The sequence below is a fragment of the Diabrotica virgifera genome, chromosome 3 (genome assembly GCF_917563875.1).
Source record: "Diabrotica virgifera virgifera chromosome 3, PGI_DIABVI_V3a".
NCBI classification, from domain to species: domain Eukaryota; kingdom Metazoa; phylum Arthropoda; class Insecta; order Coleoptera; family Chrysomelidae; genus Diabrotica; species Diabrotica virgifera.
The window spans coordinates 90,367,947-90,386,051 of record NC_065445.1 but is presented as its reverse complement, the minus strand read 5'-3'; the positions used below and the strand labels follow the sequence as shown (position 1 = coordinate 90,386,051).

General features: G+C 32.3%; 1 protein-coding gene across 1 annotated transcript in view; it reads left to right on the top strand.

The window, feature by feature from the left end:
• The window catches only part of LOC126881909 (adenylyl cyclase-associated protein 1), a 44,510-nt gene that overhangs the window by 22,902 nt on the left and 3,503 nt on the right, over positions 1-18,105 (top strand). Inside the window, exons 2-3 of the mRNA XM_050646635.1 lie at positions 3,165-3,448; positions 13,237-13,491. Coding sequence (XP_050502592.1) covers positions 3,165-3,448; positions 13,237-13,491 — 539 coding nt within the window. The remainder of the gene's footprint in view (positions 1-3,164; positions 3,449-13,236; positions 13,492-18,105) is intronic.

Below are 18,105 nucleotides of genomic sequence, written 5' to 3'. Positions count from 1 at the left end.
GAAAAGATCAGAGAGAAAGTAGGTAAGCAGAAAACAATAGTTAAAGAGGTACAACGAAACCAACTCACTTGGTATGGACACGTTCAACGAATGGGAGATGAAAGACTCCCAAAAATACCGGAAGGCGTAGAACGCTATAGAACCGGTTATATATAATATATAAGTATTTGGTCTTACATTTAGTTTACTCTCAAAATTAACATCAAACTCTGATTTTATGTAGTAAACTAAATGTAAGACCAAATACTTAATACCACGTCGGGATAGTATCATGAGGTTTTTTCTTGGTTTTATCCTCGTGATTTACTATGAGATCACTAACACGAGAATTTTACTGTCATCATTGCATGCGGTTGTCTTTTTAAAGACAAATCACATGCATATTTTTTCTGACGGATAAAGTTGATTTCATGTACTCGAATGAACTATCTTCCAATAAAGTCGTCTCAAGAACGCAACTAATGCCCAACGTTAGAAATTAAATTTATTTGACGTTTCGACTTCCACTTCCGAAATTTCTATCAAAATACATATTTATGTTGATAACAATTTCCAAAGTGGAAGTCAAAACGTCAAATAAATTTAATTTCTAACTAATATTGTGGCTTATTCCCAATTATAATAGTAAAGCATAAGATGACAAAAGAAAATAGCTTCAGAACAATATTAAAAAACTACATTTTCGGACATTAGTCTTTATTCATAAAAAAATATGGCCGATCTGACAGTAGACCTCAATACATGTTTTTCATTAACTACGTCCCTCCGTTCACTTAAAGCTATCAGATATTATGTAATAATTTTTTAGGGATCTCGGTCATTTTTTCATTTCTATACTTGGTTAATATTCATTGTCACCTGTATAATAAAAATATATACTAAACAGATAAGAAACCAATATAGACCTGGATCCCGCGTATCAAAAAAAAGTTGAAAATTTGTTAATAGCTTAACGGTGTCTAGTCGGACAAACTTTGATGTATGGGAACACTGGAACAGGGGAAGTTTTAAGGGAACTTGCACATTTTTTTTTATTACATAGTGTACAGTTTTGTATAAAAATGACTTAGAAGTACAAATTTAAAGTCTCCTTTATCTTAAAATAGTTAAAACGACCCGTGACGTCACATAGTTTAACTATGTGGTTCAGTTTATGGTTATATTTACGTATATTCTTCTTCTTTAGTTTATTGGCCTCCACCTACTTGGGTATTTAGCCAGATCGTCGTCGGGGAATAAAGGAAAAATATTTATATTCTAATGACATTTATCGTATGTCATTGTAATAAAATATACCAGTTTGTTGAGATTGCAGTTTGATACAGTTTTTGAAGGAAAGGAAAGAAGGTTTACTATTGAAAATAAAACCATTTTGTAAAAGTACAAATTTTCTATGAATAGTTCAAACGATCAAAAACATTTGTAACGTCATATAACTGTATTTTCTACTGACGTTTATAATGTCTACTTTAAAATTATATATACAATTGGTGTAGAATGTAAACATACAACCCCGTGACGTCACGACGCGTTTTGGGGTGGCTGGTATTAGTTGAATTTTTAGTCGTCTTTAGGGGCCAAACGAAAGGCAAACAAAACTTTTTTATTTTTGATACAGGTTCTAAATTATGTTCTGTTGTGATTTATACCATTTTTTTCGAATTTAAAATTTTATGCAAGTTCCCTATTGTGGAACAGGTAAAAAATTTGGAACGTCAAACTACGAAAACGTTCGATGTATTTTGTCGAACAGAACTTCCAATTGATTTGTTACCATTTCATTAAACTCTCATGCAAACTGGTGTTTATCACCAACTGGGCATTTTAATGAGTGGAACACGAAGGACATGTCAAATGACAGGAATCGTGTTGGTTAGTAATAGCAGTTTGATTTTTGCATGAGAGTTTAATGAAAGGGTAACAAATCAATTGGATGTTCGGTCCGACAAAATACATGGGACGTTTTCGTAATCTGACGTTTTAAATTTTTAAACTGTTCCACGATTAAAACTTCCAGTGTCCCCGTACATCAAAGTTTGTCCGACTAGACACCGTTATGCTATTAACAAATTTTCAGCTTGCTATTAATCAACTTTTTTTTGGTCCGTGTGATCCAGGCCTAGTATGTATGTATTTGAGAATAAATATGCCAGGATATTCAATTAAATGGGACATCTTGGATATTAAAGCACCCTATGTAACGCACAGCTGAATATGGCTGAATTTTTATGTTTGTGGGTCACAGTGTTGCCATGCTGTTTTCTATATATTTCTTTCATAATTTCAATCAATGTTAAATGTACCTACAAGAATAATAGAATAATGACGTTTACTTCTCCGTCATTATACTAGGTAAAATCACAAATGAGGTGTCAAATGAAAGCTTATAATCCAAGGATAGTACTAAATGTGAGAAATTAGACCTAGATTGTCTGTCCCTCAAAAAATAAGCGTTATATTGGGGATTTCTAATGTTGACATTAAAAGTTGCACTATTTTTTTTTTCTATAAAACATTTTGATCTAAAACTTACCAGAAAACTTCTTTGTACTCTTTACTTTAAAATAAACGTGATTGAGAAGCTAAATTTTAAACTTCGTCACACAACTTTTGCGATTAAACTTTGCAATGCACAAATCCGCACCTTTTTCTTTGAAAAATTCATAACCTTTATCATGATAAGAATAAAAACTTGAGGCAGATACCTTTGTCTTCAGAAATGTTGCAGCTATATAGTGTAAAAATTTCAGAAAAAAAAATATTAAAATGGAACAGAGTTGTAGCGAGGTAAACGCAAAAAAAACGTGATTTCTTTTTTTTATTTTTAGGTTAAAATTGCGATTTTGACAATGTTCCCCCACATAAAATTCAAAATAAACTTCATTTTCGTTTTCAGCACCCTCGAAAATATAAGGTATGAATAAAATTAGCCATTCATCCCTCTGTGGTCAGTATCTCGAAAACTAAGCGCTTTTTTGAGGGTGTCACGCTCGTGTATAATATCACAAAAATTGTAACGTGATAATATGAAAAAATAGAGGATACGGCAACGATGTCACAAGTGATGGTCGGATCGAACGCCAAAATCTACACAGACATATTAGGGTGCTTTAATATCCAAGATGTCCATTAACTGGTCTTTATTTAACAGCTGATTTTTTTAGGCAAAGGAGCTCCACCGAAAGCTGGTGGTCCCCCACCACCTCCGCCAGGATGTCCTCCACCCCCACCCGTCCTCGACTTGGCCAGTATGGGAGGAGCGGGAGATGCCAGTCAAGATCGTTCGGCGCTCTTTGCGGAAATAAACAAAGGACAAGATATTACAAAGAGTTTGAAAAAAGTCACTTCCGATATGCAGACTCATAAAAATCCAACTTTGAGGCAAGGCCCTGCACCTTTCAAACCGACAACTCAACAGACAAGCTTGTCATCTGTCAAACCTGCACAGGTAAGCCAACTTCGTAAATATATTGGGATTATAATGAAAATGATAAATAACAATAATGTTTAAGTTTATTTGTGTTTTTTAAATTCCAATTTAATTTGTGAATAAATTTTTCTGCTTTCTGTTGTCCCATAATGTTTTTATAATATCTCTGGGTGTTTGTCGACTATCTATTGAGCCTAAATTTATATATGTATGTTCAAATATCTAATTTTTACTGTCTTCACTCGCTAACACTTTTCATTTATCGTTCCATTCCTTGTCTCTCATATTACGCTTTGAGGATTGAGGCTCTTCTTTTATGTATATGACCTCTCTTCCTCTTAGATCTGTCTTGTAGCTATCTTACTTCTATTTCTTTTATTTATTAACCAATTTTTTGCTCATATGTCACAATACTTCGTAGTAACGAGTTATATATCTGTCGTTATAGACATATATCTCGAAGTTAAACTTGAGAGCTGCATTTTTATTGTATTGCCTTATCGTGTAACCCTGTTCTTCAGAGTCTTCTGTTCTACATAAACTGTTGAACAGAATATACAGCTAAAACCGTCAGTTGTGCGAAACTGTATTTGTTAATAAAACAAGAATAGGACAAAGACAGAAAATAATGATTCGTAAATTTTTCATCAAGTTTTATACTTTCGGTTTGAATAATAGTTTCTTTTTTGTATTTTCATTCAATTCATTCAGTTACATCCGGATATCTCAAAATTAATGTTTCATTTGTTATTTTCCAAGGAGCAATTATGTAAATTTAGAATTAATTACAAATTAATGAAAAAACAGTTGCTAAGAAATGTTTTTAACTTTATCTATTTAAAAATATATATCATATATGCAGCTGTAAATAGTAATAATAGTTATAATTATAAAAAGCAATAAGATACCAAATAAAAAAAAATATGTTTGTAAATAAACAATATCTCTCACAGTTGGTACCGTTGATCTTGTCAGTGCTACTGATCGCCTGTGCTGCTACAAACATCATTCCTTGAAAAAGGAATGGAAGCTGATTCTGGAGTTGGCCAAGACCCAATATGTTTTGTAGAGCCAATGATGATGATAAAAATGTTCAAACAAAACTGGCGATTTCTTCAGGTTTTTGGGTATGTGGGTGATGGGAACGAAAATAAATTAGAAAGACTGAGGCCCGGTACTTTATGTCTCCGTTAACAGCCAGTTAGTTAACCGGGGTTTAATCGGGACAGAAATATATGCATAACATAGACATAAACGCAATTATACTTATTATTGTATTCATAAATAATTATAATAATAATTATAATTGCTTTTATTAGAATGCAAGAGGCCCTATGAGGTACTTTTCTGTCCCGATTAAACCCCGGTTAGCTAACCGAGGTTTAACCGGGACATAAAGTACCGGCCCTGAGTGTTTCCGAAAATTTTTTGGGAATTACAGCAAGGAAGTGGTCACTAACTCGACGGAGTGACCAAATGCGGCATTCAATGGACGGTCCATTCTGTGAAACACTTAAGGCAGCTGAAGATAGAAACCAATGGAAATATCTAGTTGACGGTATTAGAAGAAATCAGGACCGTCGGCCTTCTTCTTTTTCTTTTTGTATAGTCGTGCTAAGTATGTGCAAATTTGCTCTATCTGTTTTTTTTAAGGTGCCTCTAGTAACTTGTCTTTCCATCGTTTTCGTGGTCTTCCCACTGATCGTCTTCCTATTGAGGAACCGTCTCTCGCCGTCCTTACTACTCTATTTGTTGTCATTCGGATTATGAGGTCGTTCCATTCTACTCTTCTGCTTTTCACCCAGTTATTAATGTTCTCCACCTTGCATCTCCGTCGTATATATGTACTTCTAGCTCTGTCCCATAGAGTCTTACCATCGATTTTTCGAAGAATTTTCATCTCTGCTGTTTCGAGCAATCTTTTTGTCCTCTCTGTGCAAGTGCAAGGTCATGTTTCTGCCGCGTATGTCATTATTGGTCCGATGACTGTTTTGAAAATTCTGCCTTTCATTTCTTTTCCGATATTTTAATTTCTCCATATTGTGCCATTCAGGCAACCTGCGGCTCTGTTTGCTCTATTCACTTGATCTTTCACTTCCGTTTCGAGCTTTCCGTAGCTAGATAGTGTGATGCTTAGATATTTAAACTCCATCACTGTTCTATTATCTGACCCTCCAGCTCCAATTTACATCTTATTGGATTTGCTGTTATAACCATGCATTTTTTCTTTTTTAAGGAAATTAACATGTTAAACTTTCTGGCGGTTATATTAAATTTATGCAGCATATGTTTTAAATCATCTTCACTTTGAGAGATTAGTATTGCATCGTCTGCCTAGCAGATTATTTTAAGTTGGTTTTGTCCCATTTGGTATCCTTTTTTATTAGTTCTTACTTTTTAGGGGAGTGCATATAGATTTTCACTTCGGAAAAATCAAACAAGATAGAACTTTTTGTAATTTCATGTAAGAGGATGGGTACGTATTTTCGGCTGCAATGCTATTCAAATGGGGATCCATTTTTTTCGAATCGTGGCAAAACTAATGAGTATTTTTGAAAAATTTAAACTCAGAATGAAAGATACCATTATTAGCGAGGGCCGAAAGTCCCTGAGAACTTCTATAATGTGTATTTTAATAAGTTACAGGGGTGAAAAACTAAGAGAAAATGTAGTGTGATTTTTAATTTCAAATATCTCATTCGAAAGAAACTTCGTATATATTCTAAGGGACTTTCGGCCCTCGATAATAATTTAGTCTTTCATTTTGTGTTTAAATTTTTTAAAAATATTTATTAGTTTTTTCAGGATTCGAAAAAAATGGACACCATGTCCGTGGTGATATTTTCCAAATCGAATATTCGCTATCTTTGTCATACAACGCACTCAGTCAAATATAATGTTATGACAAGACTCAAGACAGTGACATGTAGAGATGTGTCCAACCCGCTATTTTGATATAGCAGTTGATTCTGCTACTGCTTTTTAACGCTTTTACGATGATAATAAAATCAATCATATATAATAGAGTTGTTTATTAAATAGTATTGATAGTCTATTTGAAAAATAATAATTGATTTAAGGCGTACAATTAATAAAAAGTTATTTATTGTTTATATATTATTTATGGAAAATCCAAGTATTTCAAGTCAATAAAGTTCAATAATAAAAGTATTATTTTATAAGAGTTTGTTCCGATAACCGTAAATATGTACGAGTTTAGCTATAAAGTAAAGTGCCCATGGTGGCATAAAACGTAGTAAATGCTAATGCTTCAAGTACGTACTACATTTTTGAAGATTTAACTACACTTACAAAGCATTTGCTTTTCTCCGTAGTATTTGCTACTATTTACCAGATAGGTACATAGAAGAATGTACTACGCTTTTGAAGTATGTGCTTGTTTAGTAGTATTTTACTTCAGTTTAAGTGAAGTTAGTGGATGGGCGTCTTCGGCGTAGGTATTTTTTTGTTACAATATGGCAGCATTTATGAATGTGTGTCGTAGAAAAAATTACAAACTAAGAAGAAGATTCTTATTTTTTGGGGTCATTCTTTTATCAAATAAAATGTAATAATTGTGAAGAAGATTAACAAATACCTATTGTTCATTTTTATCCTCGCGTAACTCTTTTGTCGCTTCGGAATCTGAGTCACTCATTTTTACTCATGTACAATTCTAATGATTTGGTACCTAAAAATGTGAATTCACAAATCACAAGCACATGGAAAACTAATTCCATCACGATTGGTGTAATGCAGACACGGCTGGCGCTACGCTTTGTAGTAGATACTTCAGGTCAGTAGTAGGTAGTTCTGTTGTGTAGTAAGTTCTTCAATTGAGCTAACCGTCTATTTCTTCGCTTTTCAGTAACACATTTCTTGTAACAACGTCCCATATTTTAATTTACGCAAATAAAGAAATAAATAAATTCTTTATAAATTCATTGAGTAATACTACATTTATACAACGCATTCCTTCACATGTTCAAACCTTATCTAAGCTTTCCATGGTAACAGTATATTATTAAAATAACTTTACAACTTTTTTTCTTTTTCGACTATTTGTATAGTATATAAATAATGGTAACTACTGAATACATAATTAGTGAAAAAATAATCCTATCATTTATACAAGTAAAGGTTATCCAAAAACATTCAAGAACTGAACGAAACCGAAATAGCCATCTCTACCGTTCTAATGACAATGTCACTGTCAACCTAATGTTTACATCTACAGTTTTCATACCAGTGAGAATTTTACTACACGTAATGTGCCGTGTTAAGATAGAAAAAGTAGGGATAGCCGTAAAATATTTGCGAATTATGTACCCATGGCCTTAACAAATGTTTAATAAACAACATATCAAAAAGTTCTACTCGAGAAGTGGGTGCTTCATTTTTATTAAACAAATGAACTACGAAATTAGATGTTTTTTTAAATAACTCCGAAAATATAAATTTTAGAAAAAAACTGACTTGACCATTGAAAAATTCAGAAAGTTTTACAAAAAAAACCTTTTATAAAGAATTTTCTAAAATTAAATCTGTATCTTCTATAATTTTTTATTTATAACGCTAAAGTCACGCTTCTCACAAACATTGGCGCACTGTAAACTAACGTACGGCGAAGTGCACGATTGAGTTATTTTAATCTAATTCTTTAACTAATGGATCAAATGAAATTTTACAAATTGAACATGAAATAAGAATAATTAAGCTATCTTATTGTTATAATAGAAAGAAATAAAATGTATGGGCATAAGTACGGTATGGGCGGAAAGTGAGCCTTACATGAATTTTGTTTAAAAATGATTTAAAAATGTGTAACTAATACAATTTTTCTCAATTTTGCACAACTTACCTTTCAAGCATCTTACTAAATGATGTTTCATTCAAAAAAAATCTCAAAAAATTAATTCAAATAATATGACGTCCCAAAAAATGTAATTTTTAAAATCTTCGTAGTTTTATAAAATTACCACCGGTAATGGTGGTAAGACGGTATTACTCAAGTTTGAACAGATCTGTTACAATTTTGTATAAGTGCTTTTTTTAAAGCTTAGGATGTAATCTTTAAAATGCTCTAAATTATTTAACTTTAGATATGAAATAACCTATTTCTTTTTAAGAAAATTAAGAAAGATAACCAAAAAGCAATACAAAAACCGAAAATTACCAGCTAAAAAAATGTTTATACAAAGTGATCAAAACTTTTTTCTGTAAAACTTATTTAAAATACATTTAATAATAAGCTTCAACAATAATAAATGTTATTCTTTATAAAATACTCTGCATCGTATATAATCTAAGATGCAATCATCAAATATCAAATTTAATTAATGTTATACGAGGTATGTCAAAAAATATGAATTTCACTCAAGAGTAAAGTACCTTTAAATTTCACAATATCGAAAATTGTTATAAAGAAAAGTTGTTTGGAATTAAAAAATTTGTTTTAGTGTTCAATTACATCCTTCTAATTAAAATATTGTGAACAATAAAGGCACTTAACTCTTAAGAAAAATTCATATTTTTTACATACCTCGTATAAAATTAAAAAAGTTTGATATCTGATGGTTGTATCTTAGATTTTAGACCAGGAAAAGCATTTTATGAAGAATAACTTTTTTTCGTAAAAGTGATAATAAAACAGTAATAACATAATTGTAATAAAATGATAAGTATCCGTAATTTGAGAAAAAATAAAAAAAAAACTTTTCGGTTAGAATGATATAATTGTATATTTAGACATAGTTTCTAATTTCAAACAACTTTTCACAATAGCATTTTTTGATATTCTGGAATATAATAGTATATTATTCAACGAGCATGTAATGATGTATGTAACGTGGCTATTACTCACGATGATGAAGTTTGCGACACGAGCCGTTGGCGAGTACTATACTAGAATATATACTATACTAGAATACTATACTTTTTCTACGACCTTTTTTATTTGGATTAGTAGAAGAATATAATTATCAACTACTAACATTATTTGAAACGAAATATTTTATTTTTCATAAGAAAATATATTTTATATAACTATGGCAACACTGTTAGAATTACACTCGTTGAGCTTATGAAACAATCAAACAGTTGTCATTAGTCCCGGCGCATATTGAACCTAAGCGAGTCACAACCTGCGCCGGTGGGACGGGTGACCTGTGCAGTTATTTTTCTAGCGTGCCGCATATTAAACACAAGCTAACCTGACCGTCGGCTGTCGCCGTAACGAATAGAGACGGGCAAAATAAGTGCAAACGTGTAACGGTTACTATTGATACCGGTTCTCAGTGGTACTGAGTACAAATACTGATTACAAAATACTGATGTATCTGATCCTTGTACTGAATTGAGTAGGCAACTAAAAAACGGTAGTTCCGTACATGTAACTAGTAACGTTTTAAAAATATCTTACACGTCTACCTAGTAGTCGTAGCGGTATGACTTTCGAAAACATCGAATTTGATCATAAGCGGGGTGCATAAAAAGATATCTTACACTGAGTATTCTATTTCTACATACCTTTATAATAACAAGCATAAGTTAAACAGTGCATTGATTGTGATTGCAAAAACGGTTCGCATGTTTTAAATAAGATTTTTGATGATTATGTTTTTGCTAAAATATTAAATAACACAAAAAATACAATTCACAACCATCATTTAATTTTTAACGATAAACAAAAGTCTAATAAATATATGATGACAAGTTTAAAATTGATCGACTTTGTCGATAACAGTGTCATTAATAGATATTTTTTACCATGAATAATTTTCCAATGATTGTGTGGATTTAGAAATACATACTAAACAATTTTTTGATCTGTATAAAGGAGATTATAATTATGACACATTATGGTACTCCTTATTTTTCAAATAATATGCTCTTGTAAACGCATAACTTTGATTTATTGGCAAAAGCCACACTAACTACAGAGCCGTGCGGTACATCTTTTCAATATGATGCAAGTCTTCGAAATGCCGCCTCTTAAGTATTACAGAAACTTAACTTTTATTTTTATTAAATGAACCTACACAAAATGAAGGACATCTTTTATTTTAAAAGCAAAACATACTTTATAGACCTGGATCCGGCAAACTGAAAATTTGTTAGTAGCTTAACGGTGTCTATTCGGACAAACTTTGATGTACAGGAACACTGGAACAGGGGAAGGTTTAATAGTAAAACAGTTTAAAAATTTGGAACGTCACATTACGAAAACGTCCCATGTATTTTGTCGGACAGAACAACCAATCGATTTGTTACCCTATCATTAAACTCTCATTCAAAAATCAGACTGCTATTACTAACCAACATGATTCCTGTTGACATGTTCTTCCTGTTTCACTCATTAAAATGCCCAGTTAGTGATAAACACCAGTCTAATGTTTCCATGAGAGTTTAATGAAATGGTAACAAATCAATCGGAAGGTATGTCCGGCAAAATATATGGAACGTTTTTGTAGTCTGACGTTCCAAATTTTTAACCTGTTCCACAATTAAAACTTCTCCTGTTTCAGTGTTCCCGTACATCAAAGTTTGTCTGACGAGACACCGTTAAGCTATTAACAAATTTTCAGCTTGCTATTAATCAACTTTTTGTTGGTACGCTGGATCCAGGCCTAGAAATACAATGTCACAAATGATGGCGTAATCCCTTTTCTATAGGTATAAAATTTTTGTAAATATCATTCATTTCTTAAATCTACACAACATTATCATTAAAAACCGTTAAGCATATCTGTGAATATCGCACAACCCTCAAATAAAATGTGTCATCATACCGGGATTGTTCATGCTTAAAAATAAAATATGTAGACAAGATATAAATATATGTAATAGGTAAGCAGTTTTTGCAACGACAATCCAATCACAATCAGTGTTGTTTATAATAATAGTAATTCCGAACGAGTTCTATTAGCTTTTCTACGTCCATCTCGAAAACAAAACCGCAACTGAGAATTGAGTCACGCGTCCCACGACACCAGAAAACTGTACGCCGATGACAAACGTTCGCATGCTAGACCTGGCACTGTATTCAGTGATATTAGGATGCGCAGAACTCTCTACGCACCGCGCCGGTGCCAGGTTGTGTTCGCTTAGGATCAATTTGCGCCGGCACTTATGTCATGGAATGGCGGTGGCTTTTAAAAATAAGACATATTTTAAGGCAATTACATGAAAAAGAACGTGTGCTCTCAATTAAAATCTATTGTATAATGAACAGTAAGTAAAACAATTCATTGATATGAATTTCATATCCGTAAGTCCTTTTACGAAATTAATACCGATTGTTTATTGTTAACCTTTTAATAACGTCAATCTTAAAATGTCAAAGGTTGAAATTTAAACGTAAAAAATATACTAACCCATTGTTAAAGTTAAAAATCCTTTAAACATTTTTCAAATTTAATTGTTCATATAAATTACAATTATTATTTTATTAAATAAACAAGTTTAAGTAATTTTATTTGCTAATAGGTATATTAAAAGGGCCATGCACCACTTGAATCTAACTTCAACCCGTGAGTAATGACCTGCGAGCAACTTCAGCCAGTGAGTAATGCATTATTACTCACGGGTAAAGTAATGGGGGATATTATCTATTCAAAAATAGCGAATAATGAGTATATTATTAAACGGTCGTAGAAAAAGGTACTTTACTCTTTAACGAAATTCATATTTTTGACATAACTCGTATAAAATTGATAACATTTGATATCTGATGGTTGAGTTTTAGATTTTTGACTATCGAGAGCATTTTATTAAGAATAACTTTTTTTCTTAAAATTGATAATAAAAAAAGTTTTCCATGTGGTTCCTAGCTACGCAGACATACTGTATAAGAGCTTATGTATAAGAATTCTCAAATTGCAATGCCATATTCGGATTCAGCATAATCAAAAACAAAATAGAAACATATTTGATCAAAGTAAAATGATGAATTTAACGATATTTTTAAAATTATTTATACAAAACAATTGATATTGTTTAAACAATTAATAAACAATTAGCGGCCAAATCTGCGAGTAGAACTTTTTACTTTAACATGTATATAAACTAACAAAAAAAGTTTTAGAAAAATATAAGCTTTTTTGAATTTTTCCGAGCATGTTTTCGTTCTAATTGCACTCTCCTATTTTTATTATTTCATCTATGATCAGGTTGAACAATAAAGGACTCAGGGAATCCCCCTGTCTTATCCCATTGACAACTTCAATTGGGTCAGTTAGTTCATCTTCTACTTTTACTTTTATTGTGTTGTTTTAGTCGATATCTATCGGTAATGTGGCTAATTATTTTTGATCCCTAGCTATTAAACAATAAAATCGTACTTCTGAAAGTTGAGTAATCAGTTTTTCGATTTCTTTCTAACGCATTAAATTGTATATGACAGAAAAAAAGGCACGTCGGTGATTACTTTGGTAATTATTCTAGTTCGGTGATTATTCTAGTTGTCGATAGATGGCGCCATAATAAAAAAAATAATTTTTTTTAATTAGATAATATTACAAATATAATCTGTATAATTTATAAGACTATACAAATCAAAGAAAATACCATTTTATAAATGCAAGAAACACATTTGATTTGTTTTTATTCCAAATTGAAAATAAAATGTGACAACTGTCAGATTTAACTAAAATGTCATGTTAGAATAAATGTCATAAATGTGTATTATCACGGACTTACCCTTTTTCTCATCATTTGTTACGCACTGAAAAATGTTCATGAAAAGGACAATATCACCAACAAAAAAAAAGTAAATAATGTCAATTAAATCTTCTTTTTCCTTTCAGGTTGATAAAGCTCCGGTTTTCAACCAAGACGGTAAGAAATGGATGATCGAATACCAAAAAGGCAATCACAATCTGTTGGTTGAAAATGCCGAGATGAATAATGTCGTTTACCTTTATAAGTGCGAAAATTCTACTGTACAGATCAAAGGAAAAATTAACTCCATAACGTTGGATTCTTGCAAAAAGACCTCCGTGGTGTTTGATTCACTTGTGTCTTCCATGGAATTTATCAATTGCCAATCTGTGCAAATGCAGGTATGTAATCATAATTTCATATAGATTATTAAGCTCCCGTAGTTGATGAAACTAGGTAATAAAAATTACATTTTACATTTGTTGTTAAAGTTATGATTTCCAATGCGGAAATCGTTTTCAAAAAATTATTATAAATAGAAATTATTTAACCTATAGATATTTCTTAATTCTCGAGAAACCGCAAAGTGGGCGACGCCTGGTGGTAAATTTCAAAAGCATCAACTTCGGGAAAACATTGAAATTGTCATTAATTTGTGTACGTATCTGCGGCCGGTTTATATTGTAATTAACAATGGCTTCGACTTTAAAAAACTATTGCAGTGTTCCTCAATGTGTAAATGATTTATATTCACCGTTTTACGACTTCGAGATCAAATGACAAATGAATTGTTTTCCCCGTCCATCTTTGAAATTTCGAGCACCTTCTGTCGGAATTGGCTATTGCGAATTGGCGCTATGTAGTGTCCAATTTGACAGTTTACTTACTTGGCCTCGATCATGTAGGCAAAATAGCCATGTTTTTTATTTGAAATTCTGAGCATGATGTGACCCTCGGATTGATATTAAATTCTGATTTTTGTGTGCTTATATAGTAAATTTATCTCTCGTCTTCTATTAATCCATTAATGTTGGTATATTATTATTGCTGATTTCTTCTTTTAGTAATGGTAACTAGAGTCTGATACATTCTGTTGATCGGTTTGCTATACATTTTTCTTTGTTAAATAAGATGATGGCTACTTCTTTGATGTTTCTCTTTTTGCTCTCTGTTGTGTGTCTCTGATGGTGTGTATATATATTATACACTGGGGTGCAAAATTAACCGGACACTTTAAAGATGGATCATTTTTGATGTCTCGAATTTAATAAACCTCTTGTCCGATTTAAGCGATTTTTTTAATATGTTATAGCCTTATTCTTTAGCAATATTGCTGTAATAGTATTATAATATTGCTAAACAGTTAAATTTTCATTGTATACCGGGTGTATCAATCAAACTGTGTTTTTTTCGCAAAGTTCGCATCACTCTGTGGAATATTCTAGCATTTATAAAATACTGAAATTAAAATCCGACTATAGCCTCATGTTTTCTCAACATTTTGTTTTTTATTCCATTCGCTTATGTTGGATAATAAAAAGGTTAGGTAATTTAACAACTAGCCATGATTTTCATTAATACAGCGTGATTTTAACCAATAATTGGCAAACTTTAAGGGGTAATTCTACATGAAAAAATATTGACAGTTTGCTTTATCAACGATATATCTCCAAATGCTTCGTTTCCTAGATAAGGGGCGTTGAAAGTTTTCTTACAAACTGACGATTTATTTATTGCTTTAAAACCGGTTGAGGTATGCAAATGAAATTTGGTGGGTTTTAAGAAGTAGTTATTTCACATTTTTTGACACAAAATTAAGAATTTAATGTTAACAATTGGCGCGCATACGGGTAATATGAGGGTTTATATTACCCGTATGCGCGCCAAAGGTAAATATTAAATTCTTACTTGTATGTCAAAAAATGTACAATAATTACGTCTTAACACCCACCAAATTTCATTTGCATATCTCAACTGGTTTTTAAGCAATAAATAAATCGTCAGTTTGTAAGAAAAATTTCAACACCCTCTATCTCAGAAATGAAGTATTTGCGGACATAGGTTTATAAAGCAAACTGTCATTATTTTTTCATGTAGAATTGCCCCTTAACGTTTGTCGCACTTATTTAGAAACACCCTGTATTGATAAAGAACATGGCTAGTTGTTAAATTTCCTAACTTTTTTATGGTCGTACTTAACCGAATGAACCAAAAACAGAATGTTGAGAAAACATAAGGCTATAGTTGGGTTTTAATTTGAGTATTTTATAAATGCTAGAATATTCCACAGGGTGATGCGAAGTTTAAGAAAAAAAACACAGTTTCATTGGTACACCCGGTATGCAATGAAAATATACCTGTTTAGCCACAATATTATTATAGCAATATTGATAAAGAATAAGGCTATAACATTTTAAAAATCACTTAAATTGGAAAACAGGTTTAAGAAATTCGAGACATCAAACATGACCCATTTTTAAGGTGTCCGGTTAATTTTGCACCCCAGTGTATTATAGTGACTTTTCTAAAATTTGCCTATGTGCGTGTATTTGATGTACCTATAGTTGACAGTGCAGCAGTGGACCCGCATTGGTAATATATATCCCTTACATCCGAGGATGTAAGGGATAGTGATGCGCAATACACAGCCTCTCCTATTCAAATGTTAACCTCACCTGCCCGTGAGATGATCTCGATCATGATCATCCGATACATCCTGCTAGGTAACAAACGAGACGCTGACGTCCAAGTGATTGCCGGTATAAGCAATCCCCCACTTACTGACCAACAGTTTCGAGTGGAAGGGCACCTTCTTGTCCTAGAAATGAGAAATCATTTCTAAAGGCGGACGAACCAGGCATGGTCAACGGCGTGGAGATGCATAAGGCAACGGGAAACCAATGCATTAAAGGCTCATAGAGCATCCCTAGTTAATCATCATGACTAACAACATAACCAAACACTGTACTGATCATGAAACTCAGAAAACAAGATCCGGTAGAGGAGGAAACTCACAAGACTGCAAGGCCTCCCCGGTCGTCAACATGCGAAAACCTTGCAAAGTAGCGACTTGCCGTTAAAGCCGGCAAAGGCCGGCTTAGTGCCGTTAAAGAAATGGAAAGGCTGAATGTAGACATTTTAGGAATCAGCGATGTCCAATGGCCCGACTCAGGAAAGATGAAAATCAACAATAAAACAATATACTATTCAGGAAGTCAAGACGGTTCACACAGATATGGTGTGGGGATAATACTAAACAAACACATTGATAAACCTGTAGTAAATTTCATTCCATACTCCAACAGAATTATCCTCTTACAATTAAATCAAAATAAACCCAAATTAAACATAAAACAAGTTTATGCTCCGACTGCGGACAAACCAGAGAGCGATATTGAAACTTTCTACGAAGACCTAGACAATATTTTAAAATCCATTAAAACGCAGGATGTTACAATTATAATGGGAGATTTTAACGCAAAGGTTGGAGATGAAAAAGTAGAAGAATGTACAGGAGGATATGGTCTGGGCAACAGAAACGAAAGAGGTGACAGGCTTATCGAATTTTGCCAAAACAATAATTTTGTCATAACTAATACATTGTTTAAAATGCCAAAGACTATATACCTGGAAGTCACCAGCAGATCAAGAAGGGAGAATTGTAAGAAACCAAATAGATTATGTATCGATTAGACAAAGATACAAGAACGCAATTATATCTTCAAAAACCTATTCAGGTGCCGACATAGGATCAGATCACAACCCAGTAGTGACCAAAATTAGGCTCAACATGAAAATAATAAAACGCAGAACAACAGATGTAAAAATCGATACAAGTAAACTAAGAAACCCACTCATAAAACAACGCCTGAGATGAAATTAATAACCGTTTAATGAATGTTAAAGAACAAATCCAGCAAAATACTGAAACAGAGATAAAATGGTTATTAATAAAGACAGAAATAGATAAATGTCAAAAAGAAATTCTTACACCAACCAGATACAAAAAGAAACAATGGATGACGGAGGAAATCTTAGATTTAATGGAAGAAAGACGTCAGCATAAAAGCAAAGATAATCAGATGTACAAAAATGTGGATAAACAAATAAAATCCAAAATTAAGCAGGCCAAAGAACAGTGGTTAAAAGAACAATGCGCAGAAATAAAAGAACACCAGAAAAGACATGATAATTTTAACACATATAAAAAAAATTAAGGAATTAACTCAAAACAACAGAAAAAGAAAACCGGGAATACTAAAAGATACATATGGGAAACTTGTGTTGAGTACTAACGAAAAATTAAAGAGATGGACAGAATACATAAATGAATTGTTCAAAGACAATAGAACAGAGCAGATGGAAGTCGAAGTAGAAGATGATACGGTTTTGAAGATATTAAAAGAAGAAATTAAATCGGCATTAAAAAAGGAAACATACATACAAAACAGGAAACATACCAAAACAATGGTTACTCTCAACCTTTTGTGCTATCCCTAAAAATACAAAGGCTAAAGATTGCAGTGAATACAGAACAATATCATTAATAAGTCACATTCTCAAATTATTCTTGAAAATAATACATGGTCGTATAAATAAAAAACTAGAAGAAGGAATAGATGATAGTCAGTTTGGGTTCAGAAACGGACTAGGAACCAGAGAGGCGTTATTTGCTTTTAATGTGTTAGCTCAAAGATGCATGGACATGAATGTGGATGTGCATGTTTGTTACGTTGATTTTGAGAAAGCTTTTGACAAAGTAAGACATGAAAAATTAGTCCAAATTCTAAAGACAAAAAACATAGACAAAAGGGACTTACGAATAATAACAAACCTTTACTGGAATCAAAGAGCACAAATTGTAATAGATAACGAACCCAGTCCAGAAATTGAAATCAGGAGAGGAGTTCGGCAGGGATGTATTATGTCTCCATTACTCTTTAATCCATATAGTGAAGCCATTTTTGAAGAAGCACTGCTATCTCAAAGTGAAGGAATAATAATTAACGGAAGAT